This window comes from Rhodamnia argentea, chromosome 5, assembly GCF_020921035.1.
Source record: "Rhodamnia argentea isolate NSW1041297 chromosome 5, ASM2092103v1, whole genome shotgun sequence".
Taxonomy (NCBI): domain Eukaryota; kingdom Viridiplantae; phylum Streptophyta; class Magnoliopsida; order Myrtales; family Myrtaceae; genus Rhodamnia; species Rhodamnia argentea.
The window spans coordinates 13,700,207-13,722,246 of NC_063154.1; the positions used below are offsets into that span (position 1 = coordinate 13,700,207).

At 38.7% G+C, this 22,040-nt stretch overlaps 3 protein-coding genes across 7 annotated transcripts; all 3 read right to left on the reverse strand.

Moving 5' to 3' along the window:
• Positions 1–96: 96 nt before the first annotated feature.
• Positions 97–4,556, reverse strand: LOC115741966 (polyprenol reductase 2-like). 4 transcript variants are annotated; one of them, XM_030676019.2, is made up of 6 exons: positions 4,070–4,555; positions 2,485–2,773; positions 1,477–1,711; positions 1,041–1,139; positions 621–692; positions 97–513 (listed from the first exon to the last, which is right to left on the reverse strand). In XM_030676019.2, exons 1-6 carry the CDS (start codon positions 4,188–4,190, stop codon positions 409–411), a joined length of 921 nt encoding a protein of 306 aa, XP_030531879.2. In that variant the 5' UTR covers positions 4,191–4,555; the 3' UTR covers positions 97–408. The 4 variants fall into 4 exon arrangements, with proteins under 4 accessions (XP_030531879.2, XP_048134951.1, XP_030531878.2 ...); XM_048278994.1 differs by having other exon boundaries at positions 1,477–1,678; positions 2,485–2,834; positions 4,070–4,554; XM_030676018.2 differs by having other exon boundaries at positions 2,485–2,834; positions 4,070–4,552.
• A 3,278-nt stretch (positions 4,557–7,834) lies between these two features.
• Positions 7,835–8,644, reverse strand: LOC115741970. The gene is made up of 2 exons (XM_030676023.2): positions 8,204–8,644; positions 7,835–8,119 (listed from the first exon to the last, which is right to left on the reverse strand). Exons 1-2 carry the CDS (start codon positions 8,393–8,395, stop codon positions 7,898–7,900), a joined length of 414 nt encoding a protein of 137 aa, XP_030531883.2. The 5' UTR covers positions 8,396–8,644; the 3' UTR covers positions 7,835–7,897.
• Positions 8,645–8,831: 187 nt separating this feature from the next.
• LOC115741971 lies at positions 8,832–9,807 on the reverse strand. 2 transcript variants are annotated; one of them, XR_004015510.2, is made up of 2 exons: positions 9,630–9,807; positions 8,832–9,541 (listed from the first exon to the last, which is right to left on the reverse strand). XR_004015510.2 is itself a non-coding variant. In XM_048279005.1 (2 exons), exons 1-2 carry the CDS (start codon positions 9,646–9,648, stop codon positions 9,045–9,047), a joined length of 465 nt encoding a protein of 154 aa, XP_048134962.1. In that variant the 5' UTR covers positions 9,649–9,807; the 3' UTR covers positions 8,832–9,044. The 2 variants fall into 2 exon arrangements, 1 of the variants encoding a protein (XP_048134962.1); XM_048279005.1 differs by having other exon boundaries at positions 8,832–9,490.
• Between the last annotated feature and the right edge of the window lie 12,233 nt (positions 9,808–22,040).

A 22,040-nucleotide genomic window follows, 5' to 3' on the forward strand; every position in this document is an offset into this window, starting at 1 on the left:
GGAGGTTTTATTTGGTCAAAATGTCCACCAATGAAACTGAAAGTTCTTAACGAGGATAAAAACCTTCTATCCTCTGGTGGGTTGAACAACTCTATGTATTCATCATATGTTCCAGCAATTTTGATCCAGCAAGAATGTTAATTTGCATCAATAATACACCAGTCAGGATAATGCAAGAGCTTCTCAAGCTTTACAGTCTTTTTTGCTATCAAATGAATTAAAGAAAAATGAAACCAATGATCCTTACTCAACTTGGTAATTCTTATAACTGCATGGGAGTAACTCCTCCTACAGCCATATACAACAGACACCCAGATTAAACAACGGCTGGGATTAAGAAACCCATGATCCTTCCCTATTTACAGTTTGCTGTCTCTTCTGTACAAGCTTGTATGTTGGCCACAAATATTAGTAAATTAATGGGATGATAGCATACCGGTCCCGTGGATAGTTGTCGAATTTACTATGATACCACCTATGTGTTTCTGCTGCCGCAAAGACCAAATTCGCCACCTGCCATTACAAAGAACCGACCCTTCTGCTCAGATGGAAAATTATAGCAAAAGAAGCTGCAAGTGCAGGATAGTACATTTATATATGTTAGGACAAAAAGGCCATACCACAAAACCAAACAGCAACCAGATTGTCAGGTCTGATCCTCCACTTGCAACCACTAGTCCCGCATATATAACCTTTCATCATCAGAAGCGGCAATAAGACCCATAAAAAAACAAACCCAATCAAAAGCAGAATATTTAAGCTTTTCTTCTCTATCACCTAGGTGAAATTCAGGGACTGGAACAGCAAAGAGAGAGAGAGAGAGAGAGAGAGAGGGGCAGAATATTTAAGCTTTTCTTCTCTATCACCTAGGTGAAATTCAGGGACTGGAACAGCACAGAGAGAGAGAGAGAGAGAGAGAGAGAGAGAAGCAGAATATTTAAGCCTTTCTTCTCTATTACCTAGGTGAAATTCAGGGGGAGAGAGAGAGAGAGAGAGAGAGAGAGAGAGAGAGAGAGAGAGAGAGAGAGAGAGAGACTTACTATCTCGGCCAAATAGTGTGGACATGAGACAAGTTTAAACCAATTGCCATGAGGGATTACATATTCATGATTTTCTTCTCTGCGTTCACGTAGCGAGCCCTAACAACATCAGAAAAAATTGACAGTTCAAAGCAACATATTTACACGAGAACGTCCATGAGATAGATGCTTGTAGAGCCATTCCTCTCATCATCTACTAAAATAAGTGAGATGGTCAAAGAGAGAGATGCTTAAAGATGTTATTATCCCTATCTAGCTTAAGTAAAGTGAATGTCACATAATTAAAAAGTGGAGAAAATATGAAAAGTTTGACTAAGAAAAAATATGATGCAAGAAATCACATCCTAGAAGCTCTTCAAATGCACATTCATGCTGTTCAGAGATAATATAATTGTCAACGAGAAACTACTCCCATTAATGATAGAGCTACACATACAAGGATTCTATGACACTGATGCTGATGAATCCAACCCCAGAGAAAGATAATAGCGCCAATCCAGTGACGCCATCCAAGCTTGATAAGAGGATTGACAAACTCCCACAAATCGAATTCGCTGGAGGCCATCTGATCTTTGCCTCTAACAATGAACTCAGACACTCGATTGGCTGAAAATTCATATACTTCCACTGCAAAGTTGCTGCAAAGTGACAATGGCGCAGCAGTGTAGAAACTTGCCATAGTGAAGAAAAGAAATTATCAATCAGAAGAGATAGAAGCACGTAACAGAGTAGGATTATAAGCCAAACATGCTTGCAGAAAAATAAATCACAACAAGGCATTGTAATGATAAACCAACTGCACCTCAGTGATCAACAGTAGTGCCTGCCCGCGAATCCCACAAAGAAGACAACTCATTCATGACATACCAGAAACATATCCAGTTAAGCATATACTTATGCAAGCTAGTGGTTTGATAAGACCAAGGAACTTCAGACATAAGTAACTCCTCCAGAGATACAGGGTTCTAACTAGCAAGACACCACAGGAGAACTGGTAAAGAGAATGTATGTAATACTCCAAATCTTGGAACCCACTAGCACCAGGAATTTAGCCCAGCCAAACATGAGATGTTTCACAGTGTACATGACGGCATCCACATGAAACTCAACTACCGTGCCTTCAATCCATGACAGATGGAACATTAGCTTCAATTAGCATGTCACAGTCAACGAACCTCATTAACTGGAAAAACACATGCAATGAACAAATCAAAACACCATAGACAAGCCCACTAGGTACCACATTAGCTTCGGTAGCTTAATTGACTTCCCATACATCAAATCATAAGCAACAAACAATTACAATGAAGACATATATATAGTCATAAAAGCTTACAGAGGCATCTATAAGTCTTGAACTATAGTGTAAATTTTCTCTCGCCCCAGCAAAATGCACTATTAAAAGGAACGCGATGGTATGCTTGACAGTTAATAGAAAACTTACAAAAGTCCAGTTAGATAGGCAAATATGTGCATCCGAGCTGATGGGCTGTAGTTAAATACATATATGTTCTCATACAGGCGCCTCAAAACTTGGATCTCCATTAACAGAAGCAGAAACACAGACTTCCAAACCATGTATCTATGCTTTAGCGGAGTTGAACGAGATCTATGCAATGTAAAATGATGCAATCCACCTGTCAAGTGTCCGGCAATAGAGGAATAAAGAAAGGGTTCTGAGGCAATAGGTGCCATTTCATATGCATATAGCCATGTTGCAGCAAGCAGAAGCCCTGTCCATATGACAGCTAGTGCATAAAAATGAGTGAAGAACCTTTGAGGGACAGTAAATTTCTGCAATTAACACACAAAATTGAAAAATTAATACTCACTAGGGAAAAGTTCCATGTTCTGCCAAGAAAAATTACAGATTACTAAGCATGCAAATTGAAAAGGAAGTCTGATGTTTATTTATTATGAACTTACATTGGAAAGGTAACACACTTAAGGCAAGAACTCCCTTGGGCCCATTAAGATCATGATTGTTTAGTGTACATAATGTCAGCAGTAAAACCAGACAGCATGTCAATTCATCACAAACGAAGAACCTTAGCGCTAAGAAAAAGATAATAACCAAACCAAAGCAACTCGGGCTAGTGATGTAATAAAAACAGTAATGGAATTCCAGAAAGAGAAAAGGCTTTATTAAAATCAACGTTTGTTTACACAATTATCTTGTAAAATTTTCAGAGTTAAGCTGTTTGATTGAGATCAATGCACTTCTCACCACTATCTTCTCAAAATAGCACTAGTGCATCATGAAAGCTAAGAAACATAGGGTTAACCAAGTTCTTTCACTAGTGAAAGGACGCCTTTCGTATACAGTATGAATACAAGTAATTGAATCTGGAGGTTTTAAATTGGTGCCAAAAAAAAAGAAAAAGAAATGAAACTAAGAGAAGAAACGGCCACTGAATAGACCATTTGCATCCACCTTAAGGTTACCCGAGTAATGAGGTCTTTTCCACTGGGGTATCTAATAAAGTTGGACAAGAAATATCAATCTGCAATGTCTATCTCATAAAAAGCGGAAATAAATTGAAGAGATGAAACCCATTTACTTCTTGTTCATAATTCCTCAATTAATCGTCATATTTCTTGATGTCCTATTGAACCGCATTTGCCTTTTCCTTATCTCGAAAGAGGAAGAAATGTCATAATTTCCTTCTAAACCCATCAAATAACCAACAAGATGAAAACTCGGGTAAACTCATGGAAGCACCAACGGCCATCTAGCAGAAACCGCTGATATTAACTACATATTCTTTACTCTCTCTCTCTCTCTCTCTCTAGCAAAAAATCCTCTGTTCATCCACTTTCCACTTTGCCATGATGTTCTCGGGACAACTCGAGGATGAATGCATCCAACTCTGACTGAAAATAGCTTCCAAGCACAACTCTAGCAAGAATTCAAATCATATACTTGAACTGAACTCCCATGAACCGCGCATTCCAAAAAGACCACCGAAGGGCAAAAATGAAACGAAGCAAACGCGAAGGAAGCAACATGAAGCGTTCACATTACTCACATACGAAGAGGACTGCATGATCTTGCCCCTCTTGGCGAAACCCATCATCGCCTCGTGAAGCCGACTGAGTCTCCGAAAAGGCAAGGACGCGACCAACAAAGGCAAAATCCCAGCAATCCATGCCGCCCTCAGAAGTTCGACTAGTCCAATCTCCATCTTCTTCGCCGTCTTCTAATTTTCCTTATGAAAACCAGAAGAATTTGTTTCGGTAGGTGCCAACGAAAACCCCGGGGTTTACGCGAGCATTTTCTTGAACTATTGGGAGAATGAAGAAGAGAAAACGAACGATGGCTGCAGGAGGGGTGGGTACGGCCGTGAGGAGCGACGGAATCGTGGGAATGCGGAGACGTTCAAGGAAAGCGATACCAAGCGTGACGGGTCGAGATTCCCAGTTCACTGGACAGGGAAGAGTGCGCGACACCTGTTTGTGTTTTTGCCCCCTTTTGCTTGGGAAGCTGAACAGAGTTCACGTCAAGGGAGAAGCCCAACAGACGATCGCCGCGTCTTTTGGAAAAGAGACTATGAAGGTAATAATCAGCTTTTATTATCATAAAAATGGATACTAAGGGCCTAGATGTCGACAATTTTAATTCGAAAAGTGATTCTGATTAAAATTAATTTTTTTTTTCTGATTCTATTTTCTAGATAAGTTTTAGAGAATCAGAACGTGTTTGGGACATGCATGATAACATTTCTCTTCTCTGGCTTTATTTCTGGCCAGAAATGGATTTTTCTATTTTTATTCCCTAGAAATAGATTTTTTGTACGTAACATAAATTGGTGATCTTAGAGATTCGGTATAACAAAGTACAGAAAATGCAGGAAAATGCTCAGAACCCGGGAATAAAATGATGGAAGTTCAAAAAGGAAAAACAAATAGATTTCAAGGAAATAATGTTTCGGGAAGGACTGTGGCCGCTAGAGGGCGAAATAAATATGATATGGAACGAGATGTCTAAGCGCATCCAGAGAGTGGCTAGAGGGGTGTTAGGGAAAAGTAGAGGGAACGGACATCGGACAAAGGAAACGTGGTGGTGGAATGAAGAGGTGCGGGAGGCAATTAAATAGAAGAAGGAGTGTTTCGGATGTTTGCATAAATGTCATACCGAAGAGAATTTGCAAAAATTTAGATTGGCGAGAAAAAATGCCAAGAAAGCTGTGCAAGAGGCTAGAGGCAAGGTTTTCTCCGATATGTACAAAAAAACTTGAGAGTAAAGAGGGAGAAAAAAGTATCTATAGGCTAGCAAAGATAAGGGACAAGAAAAGTAAAGACTTGACACGGGTTAAATGCATCAAGGATGAAAATAAAAAACTCTTAGTAAGAGATGTAGAAGTTAAGGAAAGATGGATGAGCTATTTTAACAAGCTTTTTAATGGAGAGAGCGATAGAAGTGAGGTGGATCTGGAGGACGCTTCTAATGATTTAAACCAAAGATTTGTGCATAGAATTGGAGCGCATGAAGTTAAGGATGCATTAAAGAAGATGAAGACTAGTAAAGCCTTGGGACCCGATGGTGTCTCTATTGAAGTGTGGAGATGCTTAGGGGATGTGGCAATAAGTTGGTTGACTAGCCTTTTTAACAAGATTCTCCAAATTAATAAGATGCTTGATGAATGGAGGAAGAGTATGCTTGTGTCTATCTATAAGAACAAGGGGGATATCCAGAATTGTTCCAACTATAGAGGCATTAAGCTTATGAGCCATACAATGAAGTTGTGGGAGAGAGTTATTGAGCATCGTTTAAGAATAGGGACCAAGGTCTTTGTAAATCAATTTGGATTTATGCCAGGAAGATCTATCATGGAGGCTATCTTCTTGATACAATAGTTGATGGAGAGATATCGAGAAAAGAAGAATGACATACATATGGTGTTTATTGATCTCGAGAAGACGTATGATAGGGTTTCAAGAAAGGTTCGGTGGTAGGTTCTTGAGAAGAAAAAAGTGCCTTCAAAGTATGTATAGGCAATCAAGGATATGTATGATGGTGTTACCACATGTGTGAAGGCTTATAATGACACATCAAGTTATTTTCCAATCATAGTAGGCTTACACCAAGGTTACGCTTTGAGCCCTTATCTTTTTGTCCTAGTTATGGATGAGCTAACAAAAGATATCCAAAATGAGGTGCCGTGGTGTATGCTATTTATAGATGACATTGTGCTTATTGATGAGTCCGGGGCTAGGATTGGTGCTAAATTAGAATTATGAAGAAGCACATTGGAGTCTAAATGATTTATGTTAAGTCGAAGTAAGACCGAATACATAAAGTGTGAGTTCGACACGGCAAGAGGAGGAGATCAAGAATCCTGAATATGCTTGGACAGGAAGTACCCAAGAAAGATGCTTTTAGATATATGGGATCAATATTGTAAAAGGGGAAGAGATTGATGAGGATGTAAGCCATAGAATCGAAACAGGTTGGATGAAATGGCACAATGCATCGGGGTTTTTGTGTGATCGCAAAATCTCTCTTAGGCTAAAAGGAAAATTTTATAGAACAACAGTAAGGCCCGCAATGCTATACGGAGCTGAATGTTGGCTAGCACGGAGACAACATGAGCATAAAATGGAAGTAGCGGAAATGAGGATGTCAAGGTAGATGTGTGATCATACAAGAAGGGATAAGATAAGAAATGAAGATATTCGACAAAAAGTTGGAGTAGTACCCGTGGTAGAAAAGATGAGAGAACAAAGATTGAGATGGTTTGGGCATATTCTTCGAAGATCCTTAGATGCTCCGGTAAGAACAGAAGTTTGTTCTTGAGAGCATGACATGAAGAAAGGAAGAGGTCGGCCGAAACTTACTTGGGGGAAAGTAGTAAAACAAGATTTAATGAAGTGAGAAATATATTGACGTATGGTTTGTCTTAGGATGGAGTGGAGGAAAGCTATTAGCATTATGGAGAGACAGAATTCCTATGTTCCGGATTGTCCTTTTTAGTCTTTTTTCCCTATATATTTATATATATTTTTTATTTTTATAGAATTATTTCTTTTTCCTCAATCGGTATTGCTTTTATTTATTTATTTTTGGGTTCATCGACCGCCGACCCTAACTAGTTTGGAATAAAGGTGATGTTGATGTATTCCCCAGACGAGTTTCTAAGCCGAGATATGTATTTGATAACACATATCTATTCTATTCCTGGAATAGAAATTCGTTTGATAACAACATAAAATTTCTATTTCGTTTGATAATAGTACAAAATAAAATTTGCAGCAATAGTCTTCTCAAATGGAGTTGTCAGTTTAATGATACCTTTTGCTTCACAAACTTTTACTGGAAGTTGCAGCTAGTAGAAATTTAGTAAAATTCACGGTTCCAGGACCAGGTGTGGCATCTTTGGTAACGTCCAAATCCCATTCCTATCCATGAAGAGTGCTAGCGGGAAACAATGACAAAAAGCCTAAGCATGTTCATCTCAGTTCTCTTTGCGATCGATGCATCTGATGTAACCTCATCTTGTGTAGGTCCAAACGAGTACTCCGAATTTCCATATAGTGAAAAGTTATTATCCCTCATGTGTTGATCACAAATGTAATTATGGATAACACAACATGCAATTACAACACATGCTTACTTTCAAATTGCAAATGAAGACATGTGTCTCAAAATGAAGAAGCAATTTTTTAATGCCGTAAATGATCTCTCAATGGCATTCCTTAGTGAATAATGCATATAGTTGAACAATTCTCTTGCTATTCTTGGCCGTCTCGATGTAACCCTATAATCATTTAGGTGATACCGTTCACCTTGATACGCAGCCGCAATACAATCATAAAGGAAATTACTCATTATAGAATAAGTAAATACCTAATGATGGTCAAGGAAATTCCAAGCGAGGAGTCTCGAGTGCTGCCAAGAACACCCAAAAATCGTAGGCAAATCCATCCCAACTAGCATACACAAAAGTAAATTTCATATCAAACGAACAAACACACATCACATTTTGAGTGGTAATTCCTTTCCTACCTCTAAATGGGATCGCCTTAGCCACAAGTACAGAAGCTTGCACATGGGTACCATTAATAGCACCTCCACAACCCTAGCATTTTATCAAAGACTAACATTATACAAAATTATCAACAAATTAAAACCGATGGGGTAAAGGAATGTATGAAAATCATACCTTGAAGTAAGGCTCATGTTGAGGATTCATAAGAATCTCCTCTAGAACAACATCAAAGGAAGGTGGTATGATAATCTCTTTTGCCGGTTTGAGAACTGCAGTTAATACTTTAGTGAAGTACTTACTGGTAGTTTGTCTCGAACATTGGAATCTCTCACATAAATCTCTATTGGACTTCTTGCGATAAATCATAGATAAAAAGATCGCAACTTGTTCATCTACCTTAATATATCGGCTATCTTCCAACAAACCTCTTTCATCATCGAACCACAAAGGTTGAGAAAGACATATTTCTCTATTCTAAAAGCTTCATATACTCTATCCGAATGTCCATAAAGAACCTACCTTACCCATTCGAGTCCTAACAATACGCTGTCCCTAATTGGTTTTCTTATGTGTATGGACATGTCCATCGTATCAATGCACAACCATGCTATCACTATATCAATATCAAAATCACCAAACTCTTCTTGAATTGATTGTATCGATGTTACCCGACCATTATTCCCGCTACTTCCATGCCCTTCAGTATTACCTGTGCTATCACATGAAAGAAGAACATAAACACAACAAATAAGTAAGGAATTCAATAACATTCAACAATAGTGACAACGTCATGATAGTTGCATCATAAGAAAAACCACGGCATCTCAAGTATATAAGTTATAGAGTGAAATTAAGCTAAATACAAATCCACATCATCTCAAGTACATAAGTCATAGAGGGAAATTAAGCTAAATACAAATCCATAGCATATTTCGCAACATCTACTTAAAGAGATTTAAGAAATTCACGTCTCCTTTTAGATAGAGCTATCATGAAAGTCTCTCTCCAAGTGGCATTAAAGCATGCTTGGTTCATAGTTTTGTTGTAAAGATTTCGGTCCAAGTCGGACATGCCATTTTGGACGCCAACCACTACTCCAATGGAGTATGGGTCTATAGGTGATGGGGTGTGAGGTGACGGAGCCACTTGTTGATTGACACGTCCTTACTTTGATCATTTCTTGAAGGGCTTTGCTAGTGCTAAAAACATCAAATATGTTACTCTTTCTCCTCCTTTTGGAATTTGGAGTCCTATCTAACTCGTGCTTCTCACGAACCGGGGTGAAAGATGCACCAGCTATAAAGACTTTCTCATGAATATGATGTTCATCAAGTTCTTTTGGATCACCTCCTGCATCACTATCACCATTGTTACCACCTCCCTCCGACAGCACCAAGCCTTCGGCATTTCCAACAACATAATCCCCAATAGCATAGGTATCACCAAACACAATAGACATATCTAGATACCGAGAAAACCCATCATTCCTGAATCTACCCCAATCTTATTTTCCTGCAATTTTTACAATAATGACATACGTCAACAACATAATCAAAGTTACATCCACAATAAGAACAAAATGATCCAAGTAAAGCGATACCTTGATGTGAGACTCCCATATAGTTGGATCATCCACGATGACCATTTTGTTGACATTATCCCATCCAAATCCAGATTGTGAAAGAAGCTTCTTAAAACTACTATATTGTGTCCTCATTTGTTTGCCCTATTCTTCAACTAAACTAAAATCAAGTCGAGTCTTGTTCGTTTATTGAATTAGACATCCACCTTGCTTTGTTGTAGATACGGGTGGTGCGATTTTCCTTTTTCATCTCTTACGCCAATAGACTTACAAAAATATTGGTCAAGCCTCAGTCAACTTTAACATAATATTCTCTTTTTGGGATTCCATTTAACCTTAACTGGTTGAGAATCAAAAGTAGATAGCATCAAAATTGGTTGAGCATTGCTTCGGCAAAAGTAGGGGAAAAGGCCACAAAAGAATTAAATCAATAGATTTCTACTTGAAAGAAAACTAATATGATCATCGGTTCTTAAGTAAGAAAAGGAAACTAACAGGATCTCATCTTATCTTTTCACCCCTCGGCATAATGAGAGTTATTATCATTTGAACTACACAACAGGAGGAATCAACTAGCTTTGCAATCGCAAGGGATATAAAGGCGCTCTCTAACCATAATATGAGCCTCAAAATGCGCATTCACAAATGCAATAACCATGCCCAAGTAGGTAGTGTATTATTTAGACTTTTAACTTCCTAAAGATTCAAAACAAGTGAAAGAGATGCTTCGCAGAGCCATTCACCTCTTCATAATAGTATACAAAGCAAGGCACAGAGTAAGCAAATGGCCGGCAGCGATAGACAACCAAGCTCTTTTTTCTCCACTAATTGGTTCAGTATATGGATTGTCCTATGCCACTTTGTTACGTTAAGCACCATTCAAATAGCTCTTTCATCAGCTATATTAGTTTTCTTCACAATTTGTAGGAATATTGCTTCCAGAAGTGCATTTACAAACCTACCCACAACTAACATAGTAAACAACTTGAAACAAACATGAACCTCAAAGTTAAAAATATTGTAGATTGTTACTTGGTCTCCTAAGAATTGCAAATCAGCAGTAAGAACTTCTAAACTTGCTTTAGCATTTTCTAAGCTCTTTTGTAGAGGAGTTGTAGCATGCAATGTAAATTTCCACAATAAATAAGATACTTTACATCATTATCGGAGCGAAATGGATATTGCTTAAACTCGAGTATGACCTCGTCACATGAATACTCCAATAAGAAAGATAGAGGCAACATAGAATAAATCTCATAGATTCTTGTCTATTGTAGGGATATGAAAATTATAGTACATGAGTAGGAAACTTTGTCAATGATAGAAATATCGGTAAAATTCACCATTTATGTAGAGACTGGTATCTAGAAGGGAATGAGATTGCCAATTTTTTACTTCTCTTACTCAAGATTGCTGGTAAGCAAGAGACATGAACGGACTATATTAGCTACTTAGAAGATGAAAACCATTTGGGACCATTCGGCAACATAATGGCCAGCCATAAATGATGAACACCAACCGGAAAAGCATAAGTAGACATACCACTACAATGCTTAGCCATAAATCAACATGCTAAATGGAAATAAACAAAAAAAAGGTATTCAAAGTTCCAATCTTGCTTAGTGAAATGAAGGGAGTTGTTAAAATTATGTCTCGAGTTTTAAACCATATGCGAAATCGATGCTCTTTGGATGAGAAACGGTGACCATATTGTGAATACAAGAACAACTCTTACGGAGGATGCACTTCTTTCACCGTTGAGAAGAAGGGGGGGACCACGTTATCATAACATCTATTTTCACTCGTGGGGCCGGCCCGAGTTGAGAGAGAGAGAGAGGAAAGAAAATGAAGCAAAACTTTTACCTCACATTTTCTTCTCTGACACCACCACACAATGCATTCAAAAAGGGGAATAAGATATTTGGTGGGTCCCAGTCAAATTGATTTTGTTGATTGATTTAAAGCTCACACATAAAAAGAGCATAGGATTTGATTTTCTTCTCTTCCAAGTGTGACTACGAGCCGAAACAAAAAATAAAAAATAAAAAAATAAGAAGACGTACGGAGACGTTTCTTGTGAAGGCCGTCGAAGAGATACGTATACGAATGGTTTTGTGCTTGTGAGTTTTATTATATCCAATTGTGAGTTGTTATATTTCTAAATAGCTAGGGTTTGGGTATAATTTAGGTGTGGGAAACACGAGCGTATTAAGTGATTGTAACTACGATTCTCCGATTATAATGGATTATTCTTGATAGCTCTCTCCGTGGACGTAGGTATCGACATTCGAACCGAACCACGTAATCTCTGGTGTCCTTTATCGTTCATCGTTATTTTTCTATGCTTTTGCATTGACTTATTTGCAAGATCTTGGTTAGTTTCCACATGTTAGTATTACAACAATTGGTATCGAACTTGGTTCGAGATATTCTGGATTTTGATTTGAGGTTTTTGCTTGTCTGATTATTATTTGGATATCATGTGATTGCAATTATGTCCGGAGTGAAAGCTGAAATTGAGAAGTTTAACGGGAGAAACAACTTTGGGTTATGGAGCCTCAAGATGGAGGCGTTATTCATAACTCAAGGTTTGGCAGAAGCATTGGAGGGCAAAGCTGAGTTGCCCGAAACAATGACAGATGCTGAAAAAGATGTGGTAATGAGGAAAGCTAGAAGTTTAATCCTGTTGAATTTATCGGATGATGTGTTAATAGAGGTAGGCGATGAGAAGGATACTGCAGCATTGTGGGCAAAACTTTAGACACTCTATGTAACAAAGGGTTTGAACAATCATTTATATATGTTGAAGAGGATGTTCCAATTCAAATATACCGAAGGTACGTCTATCAGAACCCATCTAGATGAATTTAACAAACTCATGATGGATTTAAAGAACGTCGGTAAGACACTTGATGATGAAGAGTAGGACATGATGTTGTTCGCTTCCCTACCGGAATCATGGGAGCATTTTTCTGATTCACTGTTGTAGGGGGGCGTACTACGATTACCTTGGAAGACGTAAAGTTCTCCTTATTTTCTAAAGAATAGCAGAGAAAGTTGCGAGATGACGGTATAGCGCAGTATGTAGCACCAGAACTAGTGATTCGGGGTAGAGAACAACAACGAGGGTCCAGAAAAAGCAGAGGTAAAAGAAGATCTAAGTCACGCCATAGAAAGTCTAAGGGACGCGTGAAGTGCTTTAAGTGTCACGAGGAGGGGTACTTCAAGAGAGATTGTCATAAGTTGAGAAATAGAGGTGATAAGCGGAAAGCCACAAGTAGTGTGGCGAACGTTCTTGAGGAGAGCACTAGTAATGCAGAGGCTGTCTTGTGTGCGACTACGGGTTCATCGGGAGACGAATGTGTGCTAGATTCGGGGTGTTCTTATCATATGATGCTTCATAGGAACTAGTTTACTACTTACCGGACTACAAATGGTGGTAGAGTTTTGTTGGAGGAATAACACGGCCTGCAAGGTTGTGGGGATAGGGATAGTTCGGATTCGGATGCACGATGGTGTAGTGTGTATATTGATAGACGTGAGACATGTACCGGAGCTCAAGAAGAATTTTATTTCTCTAGGGACACTCAATGATATCAGGTGTAAGTACACCTCCGAAGGTGGAGTGCTGAAGATCTCTCAATGTGCCATGATAGTGATGAAAGGGAAGAAAGCAAGTTCTCTCTATTATCTACTAGGAGAGACCGTGACAGGAGCTACTGCAGTTTTGTCGGGTGAGTCAAATTCTAATTTAACTCGTTTATGGCATATGCGTCTAGGGCACATGAGTGAGGCAAGTATGACGATGCTGAGTGACAGGGGGTTGTTAAAAGGTCAAAAGACTAGTAAGTTAGACTTATGTGAACACTGCATCTTTGGGAAGCAGCACAGGATTAAGTTTACTACTGGTATTCATTCTACTAAGCAACCAGTTGAATATATTCATTCGGATGTCGGGGGCTCGTCTTCGATTCCTTAGAAAGGAGGTACCCGTTATATGCTGACATTTATCGACGATTATTATAGGAAGGTATGGGTATACTTTCTAAAGCACAAATATGACGTGTTTAATCGGTTCAAGAAACTTAAGGCATTGATTGAGATGTAATCGGATCAACGGATCAAGTGCCCGAGAATCGATAATGGCATGGAGTTTTGTGGTAAAGATTTTACCGAGTTACGTGAGAGAGAAGGGATTATGAGACACCGCACAGTGCATGAGACACCACAACGGAATGGTGTGGTAGAACGGAAGAATAGAACTTTACTTGAATAGGCTTGGAGCATGCTTTCACATGCTAGAATAAGCAATGAATTTTGGGCCGAAGCGATAAACATGGCATGTTACCCGATTAATCGATCTTCATCATCCGCTATCGAGTGGAAGACTCCGGAGGAAGTATGGTCGGGGAAATCTGTTAATTATTCCAGATTATAAATATTCGGATGTCCCGCGTATGCTCATACGAGTGATGGTAAGCTTTAGCCGAGGTCGAAGAAATGCATATTTCTGGGTTATGCATATGGGGTGAAAGGCTATTGAGTGTGGTGCACCGATTCCAGATCACCTGGTTTTTTGATCGGTAGAGATATGATCTTCGACGAAACCGTAATACTTCAACAGAGGAGTTCTAAGACACAACCAGCAGAGAAGACAGATCATTGTGTTAGTAGTGAGGTGGGGCTTCAGGCAGAGACTTTAGAAACCTTGAAGGTAACAAATATTGAGACTGCAGATGAGGTCGCAGTTCCTAAAGTCGGTGATAGTGAACAACCAGTACAGCCGCAACATAGTATAGTCGCAGCATGACAGAGAAGGCAAATTAAACCACCGATACGTTATGGTTATATAGATATTGCTTATGCTTTGACTGTAGGTGAAGAGGTGGAGACAGATGAGCTCGTCTTACTGCGAGGTAATGGCTAGTTCTAAGTCGTCGCGGTGGCTAAGGGCTATGAGTGAAGAGATGGAATCACTCCATCAAAATCAGACATGGGAGCTAATAAAAGTACCTAAGAGCCGGAAGATTATTGGAAGTAAATGGGTCTACAAACGGAAAGAAGGCATTCCTGGTGTCGAGGCGGCGAAGTATAAGGCGAGGCTTGTTACGAAAGGATATACCCAGCAGGAAGGCATTGACTACAATGAGGTGTTCTCTCATGTGGTAAGATATACTTCTATTCGTGTTGTACTTGCCTTAGTTGCTGTACATGATCTTGAGTTGGAGCAACTTGATGTGAAAATGGCATTTCTTCACGATGAGTTGGAGGAGCAGATTTACATGAGGCAGCTAGAGGGATTTTCTATTCTGGGTAAGGAAGATCATGTTTGCTTATTAAAGAAATCTTTATATGGGCTGAAACAGTTTCCTAGGCAGTGGTATAATGATTTGACGCTTTCATGGCTAGTCGGGACTATTCGAAAAGTCGGATGGATAGCTGTATTTATTTTAGGAGATTGGAGGACGGGTCTTTGATATATCTGCTATTATATGTTGATGATATGTTAATAGCAGAGAAAAATATGTTTGATATTGATGTGCTGAAGATGCGGTTGAGTGCTGAGTTTGAGATGAAAGATTTAGGTGCCGCAAAGAAAATATTGGGTATGGAGATTTTGTGTGACAGGACTGCAGGATTATTACGTCTGTTTCAAAAGAAATATATTGAAAAGATTGTAGTACGTTTTAATATGCAATCGGTGAAGTTTGTGAGTACACCATTAGTGAAGCACTTTAAACTTTCGGTTAAGTTGTCACCGCAGATCGAGGAGGAGAAGGAACATATATCTCGTGTTCCTTATTCTAGTGTTGTGGGTAGTATTATGTATATTATAGTATGCACTAGGCTTGATATTTCACAAGCTGTCGGTGTAGTTAGTTTTTATATGAAGCGTCCGGGTAAAACTCATTGGGAAGCTATGAAATGGATCCTCGGATATTTGAAGGGGATAGCGGACATTGGTATAGTATACCGGAGGGATAGTAATGGTAGTGAAACCACTGGTTTTGTGAATTCTAATCATGCGGGTGACTTGGATGAATGCGGGTCTTTAGCAGGGTACGTATTTACGCTTGCAGGTAGTGCAATTAGTTGGAAGGCGTCCTTACGGGACCATGTAGCCCTGTCGTCGACCGAAGCGAAGTACATGGCACCGACCTTTTTAGCGAAAGAGGCGATATGGTTATAAGGTTTGCTCTTGGACTTTGAGTTAAAACAGAAAAGTGTTGATATACACTGTGATAACCAAGGTGCAATATATCTGGCGTATAATCCCGTTTATCACGAGTGAACAAAGCATATCAATATCATGTACCACTTCATCCGAGATGTCTTAGCGAAGGGTAAGGTTGTTGTGAAAAAGATTGCTACAATAGATAACCCAACAGACATGATGACTAAACATGTTCCTTTGGCGAAACTCAAGTTCCGCTTGAGCACTATTGGAGTCTGTAGAGAGTAATCGCCTTTCGAGGCCATGAGAGAGCAGCATGAATGATGAGTACTATTGATTTGGCTTCAAACATCGAGTCAAGGTGGAGAATTGTTAAAATTATGTCTCGCGAAATCGATGCTCTTTGGATGAGAAATGGTGATTATATCGTAAATACGAGAATAACTCTTACGGAGGATGCACTTCTTTCACCGTTGAGAAGAAGGGTGGGGACCATGTTATTATAACATCTATTTTCACTCGTGAGGTCAGCCCGAGTTGAGAGAGAGAGGAAAGAAAATAAAGTAAAACTTTTACCTCGCGTTTTCTTCTTTGACACCATCACACAATGCATTCAACAAGGGGAATAAGATATTTGGTGGGTCCTAGTCAAATTGGTTTTGTTGTTCGCTTTAAAGGTCACACATAAAAAGAGCATAGGATCTGATTTTCTTCTCTTCCAAGTACAAGCATGAGTCGAGATGAAAAAAACAAGAAGATGTACAAAGACGTTTCTTGTGAAGGCCGTTGAAGAGATCTGCACACGAATGGTTTTGTGCCTGTGAATTTTATTATATCCAATTGTGAGTTGTTCTATTTCTAAATAGCTAGGTTTAGGTATAATCTAGGTGCGAGAAACACGAGCATATTGAGTGATTGTAACTGCGATTTTTCGATTATAGTGGATTTTTCTTGCTAGCTCTCTCCGTGGATGTAGGTGCCGATATTCGGACCGAACCATGTAATCTCTTGTGTCATTTATCGTTCCTCGTTATTTTTCTGTGTTTTCACATTGACTTATTTGCAAGATCCTGATTAGTTTCCGCGCGTTAGTATTACAACAGGAGTACCGGCCGAGGCCGTAGTCGTCGAGGAGCAAGACTCGAGTGAACTCACAGGTAGCGATAAAATCGGTCCGATCGATTGCTCTGCCAACCATATCGAATAAGCCCGAGCACCCAAGAGCCCAAAACTAGAACTATTCCACGCTTTGCTTCAGCTAATCGAGTCAACAGATCTAATCGAGTCAACGGATTTCTTCCTTGAGTAAACGGAAATAAACGCCACCCAGAAACCCAACAAGCCCTAATCAAGTCGATCGATCTAGAGAGAGGGGGAGGGAGGGTGAGAACTCGGATCCGCCATGGAGAGAGGAGGAAAAAAGATGCGAAGAGGACCCTTTCGTTGAACGAGAGGAAACTCAAATCTGCCATGGAGAGAGGAAGAAAGACACGAAGAGAGAGAAGAGGTATGAGGAGGAGAACTTCACGACGAGTACTTGAAAAAAATTAAGGGGTTATTATTTCTGGTTTCTGTTTCTCCGAAAAGTTATAATTTTCTATTTCTGATTTCTCATTCAAATCTATTTTTGGAATAAATTTTTATGTTATAAAATAGAAAAATAGAATTACGTTACCAAATAAGTTTCTGTTTTAAACCTGTTTTAGAAATAGGTTTGGAATAGAAATAGAGAAGTAGAATGATTATCATGCGCACCGTTAACCTTATTGTCGAACACAAGCTAGCCATCTTTCAATTTGAAAGCTGAAGCACTTTGGACCGTCTTTTGCACGGGCATTAAAGGTTGATCTTAAAGAGCTCACGCAGCACCTATGCTTTGCTCTAGTTTATTTGTTGCCTAATGATGGCCCAATGAGCAAACGATGGGTTTTATAGGATGAAGATAGCGTCCTTAAATTCTTTCTCGTAGTAAGGAAGAGGAAGCATTTGGAAAATATCGGCACCTGTGAAAAGTGAGATAAAATGGTGACTATTGAGAGTAAAGAAAACGAAGGGTTATTTGTAAATGGGTGTTCCCGTTATTCCATCACTCCTCATGCTTATAAAAGTCAAGATAAAAGGTAGACAATTGCGCTTAGTCTTGGTTTCCATTTCCAAATTTTAGAAACAAGACCCATAGGGTTTAGTTCCTCGTTTCAACCTAAAGACCGGCCCACGCAAGAATTGATCTCCTCCAATATTAAGGCTACGTTTGATTGCCCGGATTTCAAGTCGGGATAAGGATATATAGGATATGATAAGAAATCCAAGAAATTTGTCATATTATATCTACTGTTTGGTGAAGTACGGATATAGTGTTGGATAAGTAGGGGCAAAGCGCAATTGAGATCAACTTTATTTTGCTAAAATATCAAAATGCTTTAAAAATTATTCAGTGATGAGTTCTAATGAGTAAGTTATTGTTGAACATACGTTTGTGTCATCTAAATTTGGGCACCACTTCGATCGAGTAGACCTAGTAGAATTAAGAGTTTTGATTTGGAGTCGAATCCTTTAAAAATGACCCACTGGCCTTGCTTGTTGTCTTGTCGAGTAAGCAAATAAGTGTTGAACAATGAAATTATTCAGTCGTTTTTCACAAGTTGAAGATGCACTCATGCAGATTGTCCAAGAGAGCTACCTTCAAAATCGATGATCAATCTCAAGTTCTTCATAACATGCCAAGACCCCTTTCAAATATTGGAAAGGTTCAAGTTATTAAAAAAGAGGGACTTAATCTTATATCACGTCAAATTATCGATTAAAGAACAAGGTCGTGGAGATACTCGGATTTACCTCTAGAGACCTTAGCCTGCCATCGCCAAAGAGCCCACCACACTTGACAATCGCTATCGCCGGAGAGACGGCTCCCTACTGGAGAGGCAACCCAGCACGGTAGAGAGGTGGCCCGGTAAGGAAGAGAAGCGGTCGTTGTGGAAAAAACTTGGTTCTCATCGTTTCTTCTTTTTTGAGAAATCCTATCCATATCTATTTCACCCACTCCCCAAGAATATTTTTATTTGGGCTATATCCCCCTTTATCTTATCCCGAACAACTACCAAATACGGGATATGATAAAACATATCATATCTTGATTTTTATCCCGATGACCAAACGCAGTTTAAGGGTTAACATCAACTTGGAAAGTGAACTTTATATATGGTATTTGAAATGGATTCATATGATTTTTAGCAAGAGAACATAGATCTAAATCTCAAAGACTTAGGTAACTATCAAGAGATAACGAACTTTACTTATCATCAGCATCTAACATATTTTTCCACTTTTATTTATTAAGATTAGAACCAATGTGTGTTATGGGCGTCACCTGCATTTTGTCAATAAATTCAAATAGATTTTATATAATGAATTGGTAGTCTTTGAGATAAAAAAAGAAAAAGTATTGGATAGTAAATGAATTTAAATAGATTTTGTTTAAGTAATTGGTAGTCATTGAGATTAAAAAAATATGGGATAATATTTTTTTTACAGTTTTACAAGTCTAGCTTTTGATATGTTTTTCAATGAGAAAAATGATTTGAAGCAGAGGTGACATTTCATTTAAAGTAAGACAAAGTGTCTCAGCAGTACTCGTTGAATACTTAAATAGGAAAATATTGTTGTTTCCAATGCATTCTCTCGCTCATATCATGTATAATCGATATATTGAAAATTGCAATATCTACTTAGAGTTAATGTCACAAAAAACCCTAAATTAGTATACATGTGACAAATTTGCCTCAAACTAATTTTTTTACTATCCAAAAATCCTAAATTAGTACAAAATTAATAAATTTACCATCTTGTAGTTTCCGAAAAATTATATTGTTAAATTTGCTGACATGGATGACACATTATGACATGGTATAGTGACATGGCAAGTCTACGTGGAAATCTATAGGGTTGACATCACGAAAACCTCAAACCAATGCACCTTTGATAAATTTATGTCAAACTAATTTTTGAGGCACTAACAACCTCAAATTGGTACATGTGTGACATATTTACCTTCTGTCAATTCTCTCAAATAGGGTTGAGATGTGTTGTGCAATCAAGTTTATTTTCCAGATTTCTCTAACATTGCTTCTGTATTATCAAGTGGCATAGGTAACATCTTGAGGTAAAGAACAACATATATCCTTGAGACAAAAAAATAAACATATGACCTATTTGGCGACACACAATTGCTTGAATGAGAATTATGACAACTAAGAGACTCGCATCCAACTCTAGCCAAATCAATGGGTAGAGAGAGGGAGAGGGAGAGGGAGAGAGAGTTTCCTCTAGCATACAAATCATATGTAATCAACTAGATTCATCATCAAAATGTCATTAATATCATCTACACAAAATAAAGAGTACGAAGCTAAATACAGACCGATATATACTTTAACTAACTTTACAAAGTAGCCTTTACATCCGACTTGAACAAGCTTTACAAAATGGCCTTTACACCAAGCATCTAACCATACAACGAACCAAAAAAGGCACAATCCACACCGGACAACAGAGGTCCAAAAGCATGTTCTATATCACAACCATCCAAAAAATTTCAATAAATATTGTTGAGAAAATCACCTATGTTGTATTGAGAATGAAAAAATCAATAAAAGGGGATAAGTACACTATCGTTGCCATAACTTTTGTATGATGTTCACTTGAGTGTCATAACTTTCAAAACGTTCACTTAAGAGCCATAATTTTCAAAAATCGTTCACTTGAGTGCTATCACCGACGTGAATGCCGAAAAGCTAATGTGAACACCGAAAAGATGACGTGGCACTTCGGAAAGGCGACATGGCACGCCGTAAAAGCTGACATGGGTGCCAAAAAAGTTAACGTAGTACTTAAATGAACGATTTTTGAAAGTTATGGTACTCGGGTGAACGATTTTTGAAAGTTATGGCACTCAAATGAACGCCATACACTGGCACTCACGGTGTACTTATCCCTCAATAAAAGGTTACTAATGTGTGTATGAGAAAGTACTAGTTGATATATACATAAGGCACAAGGCCGATGGTGTTGTAATTAGTATTAGGTGTGATCCCGATATGCCAAGTGCTCGATCACAATCGACAATGCTTTACCCATAAGGAAGGCTTACTGTCGATATCCGAGTTGAACAAGGTATTGGGTGTGGAGATTCTACAAGTTGGAAGTATCTACATAAAGGTGAATAAGCGGGAAGTGCCTTGATCGAAGGTGAGCAAGTCGAGAAGAATGGGGATGCTCATGATAGCTTGGAAGGATCAAGATAAGGTGAATGGTTAGATAGACCTTGGTAATGGTGAGTAAGCCTAGAACGGTAATAATCGTTAAAGCTTGGAAGGATTGAAAATATGAAGGTGACAGCTTGGTAGAGTCACAATCAATAATATGCTTGGAATGACTAGAAGATAGAAGAGCAATGGATTAGTATGGAGACATCAAATTGTTGGATGGAGTAGTTCTATTCAAATGAGGTGGAACGACAATGAAAATGTCGATGATCTAATGAGCTCGGTAAAGACGAGGAATTAGTGGTGATGTTGATGTCCTTGGAGGTCTTTGGATACCGATTCAACCATTCGGTTAAGACGAAGAGCTAGCAAGTGTGTTGATGTCCTTGAAAGTCTTTGTATGTTGAAGAAGCTAAAAGAATAATTGGATGATTCAACACAAGTCATTCCACATGATTTCGTCAATGGGAAGCATCAACATACCACTGATAATATGCACTCATAATTACATGGGAAAATTTCAAAAAAAGGATCGAAGTAGCCTCATTTTCTCAAATAAGGGCTAGAGTAAACATCGTTTTAAATAAGGGTCCGAAGTGCTCAAATTATTTCAAAAAAGGGCCTATTCAAAAGGCATTTTTGTCTTTTAATCTTTTTACCTTTCTTTTTTGTTTTTCTTTTTTTTTTTGTTGAGAAAAATCCCTAAATAGTTTTGAAGTTGACAAAACAATCCAAGTACTCTTGTGTTTTGAGATAATGTCGTGATTTACTTATTTTGCAGATTATTCCTTGGTGCGGGGATGCACGGGAATGAATCTGGCAAAAGGATTTGGCTCGGATGTTGTTTCTGAGAGTGTCAGACGCGGGTTCGAGCTCGGACGATGAGCGGGGATAGCTCAGATGTTGGAATGACGCTCAAACTCCGAGAGGAGTACTTCACGAGCAGTAATCAGAACTTCAAGAGGAATACAAACCGAGCTTAATTGATGCATA